At 43.4% G+C, this 19,775-nt stretch overlaps 1 protein-coding gene across 5 annotated transcripts in view; it reads left to right on the top strand.

The window, feature by feature from the left end:
* The first annotated feature begins 5,925 nt into the window (after positions 1–5,925).
* The window catches only part of LOC138970535 (oxysterol-binding protein-related protein 8-like), a 151,230-nt gene continuing 137,380 nt past the window's right edge, over positions 5,926–19,775 (top strand). For all 5 annotated transcript variants that reach the window (XR_011456984.1, XM_070342998.1, XM_070342997.1 and 2 more), the window contains exons 1-2: positions 5,926–6,073; positions 7,433–7,493. Coding sequence is in view for 4 of the 5 variants with exons in the window: in XM_070342998.1 (XP_070199099.1) it covers positions 5,948–6,073; positions 7,433–7,493 (187 nt within the window). In the remaining variant the exon portion in view is untranslated. The remainder of the gene's footprint in view (positions 6,074–7,432; positions 7,494–19,775) is intronic.

The following is a 19,775-nucleotide window of genomic DNA, read 5'->3' as shown; positions in this document are numbered from 1 at the left end:
GCAATACTCGCAGGCCTTCAGATCGAATTAAAAAAAGTACCCACACAAAACACAAAACAAACAAACAACACTTCTTGTTAGTTTGGGAATGACGGGGAGTGCCTTGCTTGCTTTCTTGCTCGCTCGCTTGTTTGGCTACTTTCTTTTTCTCTGTGTAGGGAGGCCCACAGAGAAAATCCAAAATGGCGGCCACAGCCGTGATTTTTTTTTACTTTTCTCTGAAGATTTAAAAGGCTAAATAAATATTTTGAAAAAGTCAAACAACTTGCAAGGGTTTCTCCAGTTGTTGTTCTTTTGAATGATTGTTGGTATGTGAACGTGCTGTTTTTGGTTCATGAGTAAAACAAGTCCCGAACTTGCCCCAAAACGCTATCTCCCGCTTCGGACTTAGCCGCAAACGCGGTGTACAGGGAAAAAGCTATTTGACGTCGCGGCAAGCGAAACACTCGAAATCGTCACCCAAGTTCCAAGAGCGCGCGAAGAAAAACTATTTAAAGTACAATACTGAAATTTAGTGTGGCATAAGATCAACCCTTTGTTATGATGTATGTGAAAGAACGACTTATCAACATTTTATTAACGTCTTGAAAAAGGGTGGGTTCTGAACACAGTGTTTTACTTTTTACACAGATGTTTCTGGAAATCGCCCATTCCTGTCAATAATGTTAAAAGGCCAATCTACCAGGACAATGTCTTATCTAATCAATGTGTGCAATACTTTAACCGGGCCAACCGATTGAAGTGAAGCAATATTTCAACTTTTGCGCCGTCCAAGGCCGAATCGCGTATGTTCTGAGATCTCGCAAGGAAAAAGTATTAGATGCAGTTTACTGACATTTTGCATACCATCAGATCAATCCTTTGTAATTATGTATTCCGCTGAGCGACTCATAATTACTATTAACATGTTGTGAATATAGTTGATTCTGAACACAGTGTTTTTGTTTTGACACAGGCGTTTTTGGAAATCGCCCATTTCTCTCAGTAATCTTAAAAGGCTAATCTACAAGAAGAACATCTTTTCTCATCAATACGGGCTATACTTTGACCGGGCCGATCGATTGAAGTGAAGCGATTATCCAACGGTTGCGCCGCCGAAGGCTGAATCTAGTCATTTACAGAACAGCTATTTGCATGACGCCGCGGCAAGCTGAAACACTCGAAATTATCGCCCCAGTTCCAAAGACTCGCAAAGGAAAGATATTCTAACCAGATTCGTGTAATTTTGCGTGCGATACAATCAACTTTCTGTTATTATATGTTTAAAAGAGCAACTTACACAAATATCATTACGTTGTTGAAAGGGTTAATTCTGAACACAGTGTTTTCTTTTAAACACAGGCGTTTTAGGAAGTCGCTCGATCTTTCTTCTCATTGATCTCAAGAGATACATCTACCAGTAAGTTCAGTAACATTTTTCTAATCAGTATGTGCTTTGGCTTGACCTTGACAAGCGATTGAAGTGAAAAACCAAAAGCTGATCAACTCTCGCAGTCATGCAAAAGCTGAATCAGTTTGTTACGCAGTGTTCAGTATCAGAGTATGCACAGTGAAAAACTTGACGTCGCGACAAGCCGAAATTCGAAATTATCGCTTATTTTCCACGAGCTCGCAAAGAAAACTTATTTAAAACAGAAAAATATATTGTGTAGTGAAAGATCTCTGCAACAGATCTATCCGGAAGTCTGTTCTCATACTGATGTAAATGTGTTTGACTTTGCCTTGCGATTGAATTAAAACGCTTTTCAACTGTTTCACCGCCGAAGGCTAAATCAAGGCATGCCGTGAAAATGTCACATGCAAATACGTTACAATTTTAGGTTTTTCAACTCCCCACCAAAGTTAGATCAACGAACTAGCAACATCTTTAAAAAGAATAACCGAGCCTTCCGGCTGTGGAAATGATTTTTGTCTCTGCGACGCGGCCTTGAGTAGATCCATTATAGTGAACAGATCTAACAATGCAAGAACCGCAAATGCTTATAATATGACTCACCTTCGCCACAAGTATTATTATGAGAAACAGGCTATTGACGACACGCAGGACCCCGTGACCCAGCAACATTAACAGACCCAAGGAGAAGGTTTGTTGGTGGACAATGACATTTTGGTTAAAAACACGTGGACAAAACACGTAGCTACCTCACTGCAACATGAATTGCTTCACAGGACTGATCAGCACGCAGAAGCCCTTTTCGAAGTAACCTAGCTGTAGATACTCACTTTGCAAAGTAAATTCTCGGTAAAACGTTCTCTCACAAAACACACACACACACACACACACACACACACACACTCTTAAATGTTGATCCAGAATCACAAAGACAGACAGACACATTATTATTATTATTATATGAAGTCTTATATCGCGCGCGTATCTCCAGACTCGGACTCAAGGCGCAGGGATCTATTTATGCCGTGTGAGATGGAATTTTTTTACACATCGACCAGCAGATTGCAGCCATTTCGGCGCATATCCTACTTTTCACGGCCTATTATTCCAAGTCACACACACCGCATGCATACATACTCACGCACACACGAACACAAACACACACACATAAACACAGACACACGTGCACATGGACACAGTTGGATCCTGAATTTCAGACACAAACACACACGGACACACGCACACACACACGGACACACACACACACACACACACACACACACACACACACACACACACACAGTCAATTCCGGTTAATCGGCCATCCGGATAATCGGCCAATTCCGGATAATCGGCCTATTTTCCCTGGGACCGAATCTTTTCTTCATATTATGTGTTAAAATTGTCGGTTAATCGGCCACCACGAAAACTTTGCACATCGGCTAAACGGCCAACTCACACTTTCACGTTTTTGTGAGTGGTTCCATGATCATTACTCACATGACAGCACAAAGGTCTGCCAGTGAGTTTACTGAGTTTACACACTGTGATCGAAACAACTGACAGTCAAACACTGACTTGCTTGTGCCGAAAGCCTCTTTGCACAAACCATGGCGACGAAAAGGAAAGATTACAGCGTCTTGGAAAAACTTGAATTCTTGGACAAAGTGAAAGGATATCCGCCTAACACATCAAAATTGCAGCTTGCAAATCAGTTAGGGGTCCCAAGAAAAACCCTTTGTCGATGGATTAACGACGAGGATCATCTCAGGAGTGAAGCTGTAGGTGGACGCTTGTCTGTCTCAAAGAAAAGGAAAAGAGGAGGAAAAGACGATGAAGTGGACGAGGCATTGGTTGATTGGTTCAATATGCCCTTGAAAATGCCTTCGGGGAAGAAGAACTGCATTGCCTGGACGTTGTCTGTGCTGCAGTGAGGAAACGTGCCAGTGCCAAACAAAAGCAGACGACACTGGACACATTTTTTGGAGACATGTAGAGCACGTATGCCAATGCACGAAACTTCCGCTTTCCGCTACCATAAGTAACTTCCAACATCCAATATTTTTGTTCTGAGGAACTTCCCGATGCGATGTTCGGATAATCGGCCACTTCGGATAATCGGCCATAATTCAGTCAGTCCCAAAAGTGGCCGATTAACCGGAGTCGACTGTATATATATATATATACATACATACATACACACATACATACATACATACTTACACAAAACTTTCCTAACCTAGGTGGTGGGTTCAAGTGCTAGTCTTTCGGATGAGACGAAAAACCGAGGTCCCTTCGTGTACACTACATTGGGGTGTGCACGTTAAAGATCCCACGATTGACAAAAGGGTCTTTCCTGGCAAAATTGTATAGGCATAGATAAAAATGTCCATCAAATACCCGTGGGACTTGGAATAAAGTTTAAAAAAAATTCCATCTCACACGGCATTAAGTCTCAGGAAACATGAATACACGCATGCAGGAAAAAAAAATATATGGGTAGCGCCGTATGTATGGCAGCTCGCTTTCCCCGGGGAGAAAGCAGCCCGAATTTCCATGAGGGAAACCTCACTGGATTGTAAATCTTATCCAATCCAATCCAATCCAAAAACACCCATAGACATGCACATTCACTTTTAATCAGAATCACACAGACAGACACACAGACGAACAGACACACACACATACACACACACACACACACACACACACACACACACACACACACACACACCTGTTGCTTCTGTGGCTGCAATATATGGCTTCCAAGCCAAGCGTGTGTCTTGGGTTACTCCAAAAAAAAGGTGTCATTTCAATATGGCGCTGAAGTACTGTATAATTTAGTAATATCTCGATGTCTTTTAGACTATGATCTGCACTGGGTTTTGTAGCACGGAATTACCTGATATGTAGGTAGGCCTACATCTCATTGAATGTGTAATGTCTGTTTAACGCGGATGGCTTTAATACACAAAGTCACCTGGTGTTCTTCTTTGATCGCGATGTGTTTGCAGAATTCATTTCGGTGCTACAATTTCCGTCTGTTCTGTTTCATCTTCATGCTTGTGTGTTTATTGATGGTATTATTATAATGCTGAATTAATTTCCCGACGACTTTTGACATTTAAAGTGTGACTGATGACTTGAAATGACTTTTATGGCGCTGAGTTGTTTGATGTTCTTAATTGGTTCTCATAACTAATGATCTGACTTAGGTTTCTTTTTGGAGCTAAATACCTGATGTTATATTCAAATGTTTCTTTGTTCTGTTATGCAATTGTATTTGTTACATTTCATTGATTAGACAATTTCTGTGTTGCTATGACAGGTTTTTTTGGAAAATCTGTTGTTTGTGTCATTATTGCATTGCAGGGGATTTTGTCATGCTGTATACCTGACCTTAATTGCACCACAACAAGGATAACAGATATTGTGTGTGTGTTGGTGAATGTATGTGTGTGTGTGTGTGTGTGTGTGTGTGTGTGTGTGTGTGTGTGAGAGAGAGAGAGAGAGAGAGAGAGAGAGAGAGAGAGATTCACATAAAAACATAAGGATACATACATACATACATACATACATACACACATACATACCTGCATACATGGATATATACACACTTACATACACATAATTTGCTATATAATCGCGGATATACAGGTTAAGGAAGAAACGTACACATTTTCAGTCAGGCAGATTAAAATATAACGCATAACTGCAAACTTGTGCTGTAGTTAGTGTTTTCTTGTTTGGAAGTAACATTATTATCATTCAATGTGTGGAAATATGCTAAAATGTGAGGTTACAAATGTTTATAAAGATTGACATTGCGGAACATTAATACATTTTATAGTTTTTATTTTAAATTTATTATTTTTGAAAATATTGATTTTTAAGCTTAAGTTGTAAAGTTTTGATTATACAGCATCAAAAGTATGACAGCTAGATTGTACACAAAGAGATCTTCAATTTGATATATCGTATGACATCTTTACCTGTAAAACCACTGAAGATTTGCTTGTTCGCGTTTCTTAAATTTCGTGTGATGACGTCAATATAGCCTAAAATTGCAATCGGCTATAAAACCCTTTTTATTGCATTTATTGGTTCAACTGTGATACATTTGTGGTTGCTGCAATCTGTTTTATAAAATAAAACCGAAAAGGTCATTTCTTTTTGCTTTTTTTAATTTGTCGCCCTGTACATAACTTCCCAATTGTGAAAAAATCGCATATTTGCCTGACTTTACAGTCCAATACCTCCAAATGTATAATTCTAACAGGCTTCAAACTTTGCACAGCAATTCTATAAGTACTTTTACATTTCAAACCTGAACTATAAGAACATTGCTTAATTTTGAAGCTGTCTACAGCACTCTAAAAATGGCCTTCTGTGGTCTGTTCACGCTTACTGTCAGTGGGCCTCCCTATGTGTGGGCGTGCTTGATGGAGCGGGCTCCATTTGCTGCAAATATCGCCAATTAAAAATCGTGTACAGAAAGATTACAGCAGATGTATTTTTTATTTCTCTTATCAGGCATTGACTGGACTGCTGAACATGTTGCCCTCACCGCCTGCGTCATCTGGTGCCACGTCATCAGTGACGTCATCTGGTGCCACATCATCTATGACGTCATCTGGACCTGGAGGGGATGATGACACTACGGACGTCGCTCACACAGAGGTGATTGTGATGTATTCAAAATTCTTTCTTGCGATTACAATGGCAGTTCAGTCGTGCTGAATTCACAACACAAAGCAGGCATACAGTTTAGGAATCAAAATAATGCTATTGACGGTGAGAATGCATCCTGACCTCAGGTCAAAATGAGTTCGGCTCATTCTCTCCCTGACAGAATGCCTTGAGTTTCAACTGGCAAGGAAAGCGATTTTTTTAATTTATTTATTTATTTATTTTTTTACATAGAGCTTTTTGTAATGTGTTATGGATGTAAGCAGATTCGCGATCGTCGATAATGATTTTTCATGGTGTTAGACAGTTTCAAGCGAGCTATTTTTCGCGGATGTATTTACTGTGCAAACAACTCTAAATATGGCATAAGTGTCACGTGATAATCAACCGTTTGGTTTCGGCCCTCGCTGGAGCAGACGATGTTTTTGACAGTGATGCAACCATATATTACGGTCTCCTTCCGGCAGCAGTCCCAAAATTTCGACTTATTTTGACCTTAGCGGAACGATGTCTTTATCATAACTGTGAAGAACAGAACGGAGACCACTGTCGAAGTCGGCCAATCTGCAATAATTTTTCGTCTCGCGAACACTGCTCGTGAACAACATATGGGAGATCACTCTGTATTCTTCTTTTGATAGATTCGCGTAGGACTTTCGCGTTCGGTCAGAGAGACAACTGGCGAGAGCCGTGAAGCGAGGATTATCAGAATGGGTGAGGAGGATGATAATGATGATGATGATTGACCTCTGTCTATCCGGCTGAGTGTGTCAGTGTGTGTGTGACCTCTGTCTATCCGAGTGTGTCAGCAGTGTGTGTGTGTGTACGTGTGTGTGTGACCTCTGTCTATCCGAGTGTGTCAGTGTGTGTGTGTGTGTGTGTGTGTGTGTGTGTGTGTGTGTGTGTGTGTGTGTGAAGTTCCGTGACACCCAGTGAGAGAGATAGAGAGATGCTAGAGATACTGTGTGTGAGAGAGAGAGAGAGAGAGAGAGAGAGAGAGAGAGAGAGAGAGAGAGAGAGAGAGAGAGGAGAGACGGAGAGAGAGAAAGAGAGAGACAGAGAGACACAGACACAGACAGAGAGAGACAGAAACATAGACAGAGAGTTTTGGTACCTCTTTGATAGTCAGTCTTCGTCACGTTTTTCCCCCCGAGACTTGAAATGTTTGCAAGGGAAGCTACCGCTACAAACCAGATACGGTGTACCACCACAATTACGAAGTTACCTCCCTGTCAATGGTTAGTTCTCACCTGCAACACGCTCCCAGTTGATGTATGGCACTGGTAGTTATAGTCATGACAACAAAAAATGCGTTGTCTAAACTGCCATTTTCTTTTGTGTCTGTTCCAGCAACCATCGACGGGAAGTGGAAATATGGAGAGATCTTCTCACGTCTCTTTTGCCACAGCGGGTAAGTTCAGTAGTGTGTGTGTGTGTGTGTGTGTGTGTGTGTGTGCACGGTGTGTGTGTACGGTGTGTGCGTATCATGCCAGTGTGTGTGTGTGTATGTCACAGTGTGTGTGTCACAGTGTGTGTGTGTTTGCGTGCGTTCGTGTGTTTGTGCGTGTGTGCGTGCGTGTGTGACACACGGCAACAACTTGTGACAAAAAAGAAGCTTATTCTATACTACGCGTCAACTAGGCAAATGCGTTTGAGTGCAGATCTTTGTGATGAGGACGTGTATTGTAAAACCAGTTACATGACAGGAAAGTCCATTCATCCCCCAACAATATTAACCCATATCCTACCAACATTTTTTTTTTTAGATAATTTTGATTTTTTTTTCGCTTTTTACCATCACAAACACACTCTATAACACAAATATAATCATAACATTTGAACTTTTATTTTTCTTATGAGTTTTTGAGGACGCACGCTTGAAGAGTGCATGGTAGCCAACGGGTACGTATAAGTGTTCTCATGATGCACGCTCAGAGAGTGCATGGTATCAAGAGGCCTGGTACGTGTTTTTTTTTTTATCTCCAAAACTTCACAAACAAATGATACGAACAAACACAAAGTAGTGATGACAAGACCTACAGTTCACAAATAGTTCCTCAAACTCATAAGTTTCAACTTTGAGCTCTGTAGACATGGCAAGTTGAGCAGAGCGTCATCTCAGTGGATGCCGTGAAACGCATTGAAGCACTGATTGTGAAGTCCAACTGTGCATTTCAGGCAGAGTTTCTTGGTGTTCTTCTTGCACAGTGCGCACCGCTTTGTTGTCTGCGATGGACCAGCGAAATGACCGACGGCGACGCCATCAAACCTGACTTCGTCTGGCACTCTGTGGACGGCAGGCAGAGCAAGTCGAGCAGCACGCCGTGGCTTGGCAATGGCTCCATGCCGCATCAGGTAGACTTGCACAATGCGTCGCCGGAAGGCAAGCAAGTCGAGAGGCTCGGCGGTGTGTGCATCTGTTCTCCGGAACAACAGCCACGCATTCTGCATCACGAGTTCCAGCACATGTGCGAAATATGGCCACCACCACTTTTTGGTGCGCAAAGAGATGCGATAGGCATTGATATTTTGATCTGCCCTGTCAACTCCACCCATGGTTGCGTTGTACACTCTGATCAGATCTGGCTGCTGTATCTGAACAAACTGACGTTGTGCTCTTGACCAGCGCCGAACTCACGCAAGCGGCATCACACGATCGCAGTTGCTCGCCGCGGTCACTACACTGTTGTCGTTCCATTCCACAACCAGTACGTTGCTGCGTCGGTCATGACGGAAGTCAAGGGTACCACGGTCTTCTTTGGCGAACCGGGTGGCATCTCTCATTGGGCAGTGTTCTATGCGGTTCTTCCTGATTGTTCCTGTCGCCCCTATGCCGTTAGCCGCAAGATCACTCAGCAGTGGAAGAGATGTGAAGAAGTTGTCAAACGTCAGGTGATAAGGGCGTTGTGGAAGCTCCGAAATCAGATCTTTGACCACCGTTCCCCCGAGACCAAGACGACCGTATGGTTGACCACCGCCAGCCCTAGTGTACGGTTCGAATTGAACAACGTACCCAAGCGGGTCAGCGAGGGTCCACAGTTTGAAACCAAATCTAATTGGCTTCCCTCGGATGAATTGTTTTGTCGAGTGGTGTCCGAAATAGGGGACCATGCTCTCATCGATTGAGAGATGTTGCTGCTCAGGGAAATACAACAGACACCTCTCGTTGCTCATCGAGAGGAATGCCCTGACTTTGCTGACCTTGTCGTTTGGGTCCAGTGTGTTGTTGTCTGCAAGGGGAGAGCATAGACACGAACATAGCGTCAAAAGAACACAATACGAACATAGCATCAAAAGAACACAATATTATCATCAAAAGAACAAGAAATAGTGCCCCCTACGCCGCACCACTGGAGCCGCCACTGCATGTTTATTTGAAAGTCAAAAGCATTTTACTATGTGCATGTTTATAGAGTATGTAAGTACACAACATCCAGGGGTCTCTCGCTACCATGCACGCGTGAAGCGTACGTGGCCCAGCACTAAATATAGGGGCCTTTCACTACCATGCACGCTTGAAGCGTGCAGAGACGTTACCTTTTACTTCGATCAAAAGTTCCATGGAACTTTCATCCTACACACAAATCGAATCTAACATGTTTTTCCATAGATGTCCATGCAAATAAAAGTGCAAGCATTAGCAAAATAACTGCTTTTGTAAATAAATGGCACTTACTGAGATTGACGTGAAGATTTCGAAGTCATTTTTTCGAGTCTGCTGCAGAAAAGATGTTTCCACGTGTGAGTTTTGCAAGCAGGAAGCGGGAAGGGGTGTTGAAAAGGTAGACAACTCTATCAGCAATCGCGGCACATCAAAATCAAAAGTAATCTCGCTTTCATTGCCACTAAATTCTTCAACTTTTTTAATGCACGTGTGAAGCGTGCATGGTAGGATATGGGTTAAGCAAACAGATGGATTTTACGTAAAGTAGTGTCTATATATTATATATATATTATACTGTGGAACCTCCAACACAGACAGACAGACCCAAAAATCAAATTGTCTTTCTCATCTTCACGTAGAAATCTCAGTACATTTGGTTTTGTGTGTGTGTGCTACGACCGTGTAAAAAATGGTGGGGTGGAGGTGGGGGGGGGGGGGGGGTTGGATAATTACTTGATTCACATACGGATTATTCTGTTACCTCCAACAAATTCAGTTTGTAGAACTTGATTCTACTTGATGACCACAATCGACGGTCGCCCTAGTGACGTATATGAAGGAAACGGGTTGTTATGCGGGAGCATGCCTATCAATCCCCTGATAGTTTCACCGCAAGGGCGTAAAACAACAGTTATCATCATTAGTGAGCCAGCCAGCAAAACAAAGTGTCCGTCTCAGCACAGCCTCAGTATAGCCTGCAGCTTCTTCTTGTCGTTCGCTGTTAGATCGTCAGTCCGGACTGCAGGGCGAAACGTGCTGTCCTCTCGAAGTCCTCTTTGGGGCCGTATAGCTTCTTTTGTAGCGCTGTCTCCTCTGGCCAGGTGGTGTCCCTCTGAGCACTGTGGTATGGACAAGCCTGCAGGATGTGCTCTGCTGCCTGATTCTTGCCACACGGACATAGGGGGGAGGGAACTAGCTTATAGCCTGCAGCATGTCCGCAAGGAAAAGATCCTGTATTCCATGTCAGAGCTGTTCGGTGGGTTATGGCCGAAACACGAAAATACCAAGCACTGATGCTTCCTCCTAAAGCGGCGTATGGCTGCCTAAATGGCGGGGTAAAAACGGCCATACACGTAAAATTCCACTCGTGCAAAAACACGAGTGTACGTGGGAGTTTCACCCCACGAACGCAAAAGAAGAAGAAGAAACGTCCATATTTCTGCAGTTCGAGTCCATGTTTTGCTGCACGTGCCTATGCATGTGGCACTGTCCCCGCAACGGCCTGTGCAGTCGATCGACACTGACGTGATGTGACGAGTACTCGCTCCGTCCTTCACACCCCGTTAGGCAACACGCACCGGCCGTTCAACCATGGAGGCGATAATCGGCTTAAAACGCACGGCCGGATCAGCGGCATGAGAGGCCGATGGTAGCCGGGAAGGGGTTTGGAAGAGGTGGGGAAAGGGGTGGGAGGTTGGTGGGGGAGGGGGGAGGGGGCGGAGCGGAGCTTAGACGGACTAGGATCGATTGAGTAGTTAGCAAACAGACTGTGAGGCGGGTCCACATAAGTATGATCGACAAGATGAGCGACGATTTGTCCTGCTGAGGATGATGACCTTTGGATAGTTATCTGCTATGGTGACAGTCATGCCGGTGTAACACGAGAAAATTACTCCCACGAGATGTTTACTCCAGAGTGAGTAACAATTTCGTACGAAAATGTTACTCCCTTTACGAAAAAAGTACTCCCCCATTACACGAGAAAATGACTCCCCACGACAGGTGAGTTCCGAGTAAACATTTCCTACAAAAAAGTTACTCCCCTGACGAATAAATAACGAATCAATTACTTTACCTTTGAGGCACAGTAAGCCTCCCGTAAACCATCACAGATACTGTCAGGCTTTTACACACAGTACAAACACCCTTTCATTTAAACACACCGCTTGAGAACATCCTGGGTGCCCTCGGTAAAGAGCGAACAATTTTCAAAGAATTTATTTTTGCGTGGTCTATCTTACCCCTGAGCATCGTGAACCCGTGTGATCCCTTTTTCACAATGCAGTCGTCAGATAGTAATTTGAATGCGACTCGCTGTGAGCTTATCTGCAATAGCACGTTATTATGTACCTCTGACTATGCAACACCGGTGACACTGTGACGGTTCCCCTACGCTTTGTGTTCGGTGCCCTGACCCTTTGTGTTCGGTTCCCACTCGGTTCCCACACGCCAAAATTCGCGGACAAAACATTCATTTATGGTAGTATTACGCAATGTTGCTCTCTGAGAATGGTCTTGTTAGATCTGTGAGTGTTTACACTACATGCCTAGGTGCTGTTGGATTGAAGGTTTTTGATATTTTAGCCGTTATTAGGTAGAATGCCTTCCACTTTACTGCAAAACTGCATAATTCGTAGCATCGGCAAGAAATATCCTACCAAAAAATGCCTGCTTGGAACTGTCGTTGGTCCAGCAAAAAGTTCAACATGTCTGTAGCAGACAGCCCAAGTTTCAAGATTGTAGGGCCATCCAAACAGCCGTAATAATAAAAACAACAAAAGTAGTCAGTGAAATTGGCTGTGTTCGGTCCCCACACACTTTTGTGACGTAGGCGTGACGGTTCCCATAATTCATTGTGTCGGTCCCCACTTTCTGTGTCGGACCCCACTTTCGACCTAATTTCTCTGTGACGGACCCCACAACCAGCCTATTTTGTGTCGGTCCCCACACCTTCTTGGATTTATGACTTGCCGGTTACTTGTATCATTGTATTCATTGAATCTAATTGTCTCGGAGTTATTTTTCAGCAAAAACCGGCAAGGCAGCACCTTTTGTGATACCAAGTAAGTCAGATGACATCAGTATGTGTGTGTGTGTGTGTGTGTGTGTGTGTGTATGTATGTATGTGTGTGTGTGTGTGGGTGTGTGTGTGTGTATGTGTGAGAGAGAGAGAGAGAGAGAGATAGAGAGAGAGAGAGAGAGAGAGAGAGAGAGAGAGAGAGAGAGAGAGATTGACACCTTTCCAGATCACTCCGGTTATGCGACACTACCGCGAGCGTCACTACCGCGTGTCACACTACGGCGAGTACGACACTACCGCGTGTAACACTACCGCGTGTCACACTACCGCGAGTACGACACTACCGCGAGTATAACACTGCCGCGTGTCACACTACCGCGCGTACCACAACCGCGAGTACCATAACCGTAGAGAGAACGCATGCAAACTTACTTCTTGTGAGTTTGTGTTCTAACGGCTTTGATTGGAAGCAACCCATTCTATATGTATTCTGATAGTGTGTTCTGATCGTTTTGAGTTCTTGGTTAGCATGACAAACATTGAATTAGTGTTCAGAGAACAGACCAGGCCTTTTTGTTTTATATTTCAAGGAAACATTTCAACCTTTGCCTTCAGCCATGGAAGTCATAAAATGACACGCGGTAATGTTATACTCGCGGTAGTGTGACACGCGGTAGTGTTATACTCGCGGTAGTGTCGTACTCGCGGTAGTGTCGTACTCGCGGTAAGTTCTGTTTCCGTACCCGCGACAGCGGCAGCGACAAAAGAAAACGCGCGCAAACGCGTGACGTGTTTCCGTACTTGCGTTTTAAACATGCGGTAAAATCTGTAAACTGCCGCGTTGCCGCGCGACAACGCGAAAAAATCGCTCCAGGACCCTTTCAAAAAAATCGCGTCGCTTGCCGCTTGTCGCGCCGCTAACGCGTTGCGCGTGTGGAAACACTCCTGGTCATTTTCTATGTGCTTGATTTTCGTCGCACCGCTGGAAAAACGCTATCGCGGGTACGGAAACACAACTTTAGTGTGAGACGCGGTAGTGGTACTCGCGGTAGTGACGCTCGCGGTAGTGACCAGCACCCGATCACTCCACATAAACGCTGGTTCTGGTTGCATTGTGCCGCTGACATACAGCTAATAGGATTTTTACACCCCCGGTATAGGGGTGTGTATAGGTTTCACTCGATGTGTTTGTGTTCGCAAGTAGATCTCAAGAATGAACGGACCGATCGTCACCAAACTTGGTGAACAGGTTTTATACATTCCTGAGACGGTCCTTACAAAAATTGGGACCAGTCAAACACACGGTTAGGGAGTTATTGGTGGATTAAAATTATACAAGGCCTGGTATAGACGGACACCCCCGTTGGTCAAAGGGAAATAACCATTCTCACTGCCACCAACTGAGAAGGTTATTTCCCTTTGACGGGGGTGTAGTTCCTATCGGAGGAATTTCTTGTTTTAATCCTTTTGTGGTATTGCTGATGATGCTGAACATGTATTTTACTAGTTTACCAATATGTATCTTTGACCCTGATAGCCTACGAACTGAAACGGAGCAATCATGGCCCAACATTGGCCCAATGCTGAATTTATTGGCGCGGTGTTGAACCTTAGTCGGGCCGTTGTCGTAGGCTGTCAGGGTTTATGTAGCCTTGTTCCATTGTATTCTGACTGTCATAAAGTAATTAATTTTAAGAGAAAGCAGTCATGAACACAAGGAGCTGGGAAAAGTTGCCTCTTACAACAAGCGTGGATAAAGACACATACTTGACACAGGCAAGTACTCTTTTTTTTTTTTCAATCACCACTAGAAGTCCCTGGGCAGCATTTTGCTCTGAAAACTGAATCTCACATACGACAGGTGGATCTTTTATTTTAAAAATGTGCCAAATTGCATATCTCCAAGGCCTTAAGACTAAGAGTAGATATTGGGAAGGCCAGTTCAAGAAGGTGTGGGTGGATCAACACATAATTGTGATCGAAAGGTCGCAGGTTCGAATTCGGGCCGGGACGGACACGGGTCAACTTTATGGGCAGACCCAGAGACGGAAGCCATGTCCCACCCCCGTGTCATCACAATGGCACGTAAAAGACCTTGGTCATTCTGCCATAAGTGCAGGTGGCTGAATACACCTAAACACGCAGACACCTGGGTAGCGCGACTCCGTTGCTGCTAGCTTTCCACTGGGAGGAAGCGACCCGAATTTCCCAGCGATGGGACAATAAAGTAATGAGTGAGAAATGAGAAATTTGCTGGTATACTGGGAACCGTCCCAGAGATAAATAATGTTATATATATAGTACGGTTGCTAGAAGCGCTGACCAACAAGTGTTCAGATATTTTTCTAATTGTCGTTTCTAGATAGTAAAATATGTGCTGAAAACGGTCAGCTATCGCACCATCAAGAAATCGGTTCCCTAGTACCCCTTTAAGGCTCTGGAACCACCCCGGGTGGCAATATCGGGTCGCAACAAAGAGTGTTCCCCATAGCCGGAAAGAGCCTCAACCGTGAAAGATAGAAAGAAAGGTATTGAACAAAAAAGACGCACAACACCAATGTGAACCATTTGTGTTATCATACTTATATTAAAATATTGATGACCATGGAATAAATGGGTTATTTTTAGATTTCTGACAAAAAATCGCGAAAAACATGACAAATTGTCTTTTTTATAGCCTAAACTATGAAAGATTTAAAGACAAGTATTGAACACAAAAGATAGCAATGGATAATGGCAACAACATTTGCTCTCATTGTTGTACAAAATTGTTGATTGTTTTTTAATACTTTTCCGTTTTTGTGGATTTCACAAAGCATACCAATTAAACGGCAGTCCAGGTAACTCGTCCGAATTTTTGCGGCAAAGAGTATCAACATTTGAAGATAGAAAGACTATCATTGAACAAAAACTATGGTAAACACTAATGTGAATAACTTTTGATCTCACACTGATATTGAAATATTGATGACCTTGGAATTAATGGGCTATTTTCAGATTTGTGGGTACAAAATCGCCCAAAACATGACAAATTGTCTTTTTTCTAGCCTAAACTATGAAAGATTTAAAGACAAGTATTGAATATAAAAGATTGAACGGGATAATAGCAACAACATTTGCACTCATTATTGTACAAAATTGTTGATTGCTCTTGAATATTTTCCGTTTTTGTGGATTTCACAAAGCGTACCGATTAATCGGCAACCCGTGTCAATCATCCGAATTATTTCATGCTGCGCCAAAACGATTGAAAATGGATGGAATATTAGTGTTTGAAGACAAAAGGCGCACATTGTCATGTTAAGCATATCTTGTTACACCGTATACACATCAAAATCGTGATAGCTCTTGGTTTGAATGTTACAATGTTTGATTTTGTGCAAGTTACACACATTGATACTGACAAAATGTAATGATATTCCAGGACAATATATCCAGCGCGCTCTTTGGGTGCCCAAAACACTGTACATGGTGAGTCCCATTGTGGTGCCAAAGTAGAAAATAATTATATTCACTTTAGCGATAGTCCGCAGTAGACGACATCAAATGACACAGACTGTAATGATAACTCAAAACTCGTCATCGCTTTCAGCAAACACGTCAAAGTCAACCTCCTCATCTTCTTCCTCGTCTTCCTCGTCATCCTCTTCTCCACAACCACCATCTACCAGAAGATCGATCAGCGACACAGGTAGGATGGGCTTGAGGCACCACACGGGTTTCAGGACACCGTCTGCATTTTTCGTTTATCCCTGCCCCTGGTCGTAGGGTTTGGGCCTCTCCAGAATGCCTTCATGAGCACGCTTGTACAGGGCAACGTGGTGGTTTACTCGCTGAATGTGCGGCATCAGAGCAGATTGGCAGGGAGGCATGCGGGCTAGATCGACCTTACACTTGGACGTGAGTTTCTCGTTGTCTCCCACCATCTTGCGGAGTAGCTTTCCACGAACGACATCAACTGATTTCTCACGACTGTAATTGTACATCAGGCACGTAAACTCTTCCAACTGCTTCACCACCCGAAGTTTGACATCCCAGTCGTCACCAAGCTGCCTGAATGCCGTGTGAAACTTGGGGTTCTTCTCCAGTTTCTTAAGGGGCCCCACCTTCCCCTTTCCTTTGAATGCACTGGTGCAGTCCTCTCCGCTGTACACATAGAACCCAAGAAGAGTGGCACAGTAGTCATGCCCCAGGGACTCTGCAAGCTCAGAGAGGTTGATCAGTTGCCGATGTTTTCCTGATCCCGTATCCAGGTATACAGTCAACTTGATGGCTTCAGCGTGGTAGATATTGGGAACCTCATGCACCTCTACCTGAAAACACAATGGCCATTAGAACATTTAGATTGGAGTCTTCATATATTTTCCAGTTTAGACTCCAATCTAAATGTTCTAATGGCCATTGTGTTTTCAGGTAAAGGTGCATGAGGTTCCCAATATCTACAGCAACCAGGAAGAGACTGACACCAGGGTGGTGCTGTACCTCCATCATGCCGCAGCGCTGGGATACAAGAACGCTGTGGTCAGAACCCCGGACACGGACATCTTTGTCATTCTTCTCTACCACGCTGAAGCCATCAAGTTGACTGTATACCTGGATACGGGATCAGGAAAACATCGGCAACTGATCAACCTCTCTGAGCTTGCAGAGTCCCTGGGGCTCTGATGCCGCACATTCAGCGAGTAAACCACCGCGTTGCCCTGTACAAGCGTGCTCATGAAGGCATTCTGGAGAGGCCCAAACCCTACGACCAGGGGCAGGGATGGACGAAAAATGCAGACGGTGTCCTGGAACCCGTGTGGTGCCTCAAGCCCATCCTACCTGTGTCGCTGATCGATCTTCTGGCAGATGGTGGTTGTGAAGAAGAGGATGACGAGGAAGACGAGGAAGAAGATGAGGAGGTTGACTTTGACGCGTTTGCTGAAAGCGATGACGAGTTTTGAGTTATCATTACAGTCTGTGTCATTTGATGTCGTCTACTGCGGACTATCGCTAAAGTGAATATAATTATTTTCTACTTTGGCACCACAATGGGACTCACCATGTACAGTGTTTTGGGGACCCAAAGAGCGCGCTGGATATATTGTCCTGGAATATCATTACATTTTGTCAGTATCAATGTGTGTAACTTGCACAAAATCAAACATTGTAACATTCAAACCAAGAGCTATCACGATTTTGATGTGTATACGGTGTAACAAGATATGCTTAACATGACAATGTGCGCCTTTTGTCTTCAAACACTAATATTCCATCCATTTTCAATCGTTTTGGCGCAGCATGAAATAATTCGGATGATTGACACGGGTTGCCGATTAATCGGTACGCTTTGTGAAATCCACAAAAACGGAAAATATTCAAGAACAATCAACAATTTTGTACAACAATGAGTGCAAATGTTGTTGCTATTATCCCGTTCAATCTTTTATATTCAATACTTGTCTTTAAATCTTTCATAGTTTAGGCTAGAAAAAAGACAATTTGTCATGTTTTGGGCGATTTTGTACCCACAAATCTGAAAATAGCCCATTAATTGCATGGTCATCAATATTTCAATATCAGTGTGAGATCAAAAGTTATTCACATTAGTGTTTACCATAGTTTTTGTTCAATGATAGTCTTTCTATCTTCAAATGTTGAGGCTCTTTGCCGCAAAAATTCGGACGAGTTACCTGGACTGCCGTTTAATTGGTATGCTTTGTGAAATCCACAAAAACGGAAAAGTATTAAAAAACAATCAACAATTTTGTACAACAATGAGAGCAAATGTTGTTGCCATTATCCATTGCTATCTTTTGTGTTCAATACTTGTCTTTAAATCTTTCATAGTTTAGGCTATAAAAAAGACAATTTGTCATGTTTTTCGCGATTTTTTGTCAGAAATCTAAAAGTAACCCATTTATTCCATCGTCATCAATATTTTAATATAAGTATGATAACACAAATGGTTCACATTGGTGTTGTGCGTCTTTTTTGTTCAATACCTTTCTTTCTATCTTTCACGGTTGAGGCTCTTTCCGGCTATGGGGAACACTCTTTGTTGCGACCCGATATTGCCACCCGGGGTGGTTCCAGAGCCTTAAAGGGGTACTAGGGAACCGATTTCTTGATGGTGCGATAGCTGACCGTTTTCAGCACATATTTTACTATCTAGAACCGACAATTAGAAAAATATCTGAACACTTGTTGGTCAGCGCTTCTAGCCACTAAACTAATTATTTGTGGCATAAACTAATAAAGTTAGTCTCTCTCTCTCTCTCTCTCTCTCTCTCTCTCTCTCTCTCTCTCTCTCTCTCTCTCTCTCTCTCTCTCTCTCTCTCTCTCTCTCACACACACACATACACACACATACTGATGTCATCTGACTTACTTGGTATCACAAAAGGTGCTGCCTTGCCGGTTTTTGCTGAAAAATAACTCCGAGACAATTAGATTCAATGAATACAATGATACAAGTAACCGGCAAGTCATAAATCCAAGAAGGTGTGGGGACCGACACAAAATAGGCTGGTTGTGGGGTCCGTCACAGAGAAATTAGGTCGAAAGTGGGGTCCGACACAGAAAGTGGGGACCGACACAATGAATTATGGGAACCGTCACGCCTACGTCACAAAAGTGTGTGGGGACCGAACACAGCCAATTTCACTGACTACTTTTGTTGTTTTTATTATTACGGCTGTTTGGATGGCCCTACAATCTTGAAACTTGGGCTGTCTGCTACAGACATGTTGAACTTTTTGCTGGACCAACGACAGTTCCAAGCAGGCATTTTTTGGTAGGATATTTCTTGCCGATGCTACGAATTATGCAGTTTTGCGGTAAAGTGGAAGGCATTCTACCTAATAACGGCTAAAATATCAAAAACCTTCAATCCAACAGCACCTAGGCATGTAGTGTAAACACTCACAGATCTAACAAGACCATTCTCAGAGAGCAACATTGCGTAATACTACCATAAATGGATGTTTTGTCCGCGAATTTTGGCGTGTGGGAACCGAGTGGGAACCGAACACAAAGGGTCAGGGCACCGAACACAAAGCGTAGGGGAACCGTCACAGTGTCACCGGTGTGTGGTTCACTGCAAGAACTCTCGCGATGGCTTTTGACTGTTCAGAGGAACTGCCGATAGACATAAACCGTCGTCTGCTACGAGAACCACGACCTTACGTGACCCTGCTTCCGGGCGTTTCTTTTTTCAAACTAAAACTTCGAATTGTACTGATCTTGTCTTGATGAAAAAAGAATTCTTTTATGATTTAAGAATGTTTGTGTAACAAGCTGTCAATTTA

This window comes from Littorina saxatilis, linkage group LG7, assembly GCF_037325665.1.
Source record: "Littorina saxatilis isolate snail1 linkage group LG7, US_GU_Lsax_2.0, whole genome shotgun sequence".
Classification (NCBI taxonomy): domain Eukaryota; kingdom Metazoa; phylum Mollusca; class Gastropoda; order Littorinimorpha; family Littorinidae; genus Littorina; species Littorina saxatilis.
The sequence above is the reverse complement of the archived record's forward strand: the minus strand, read 5'-3'. Positions and strand labels throughout refer to the sequence as shown.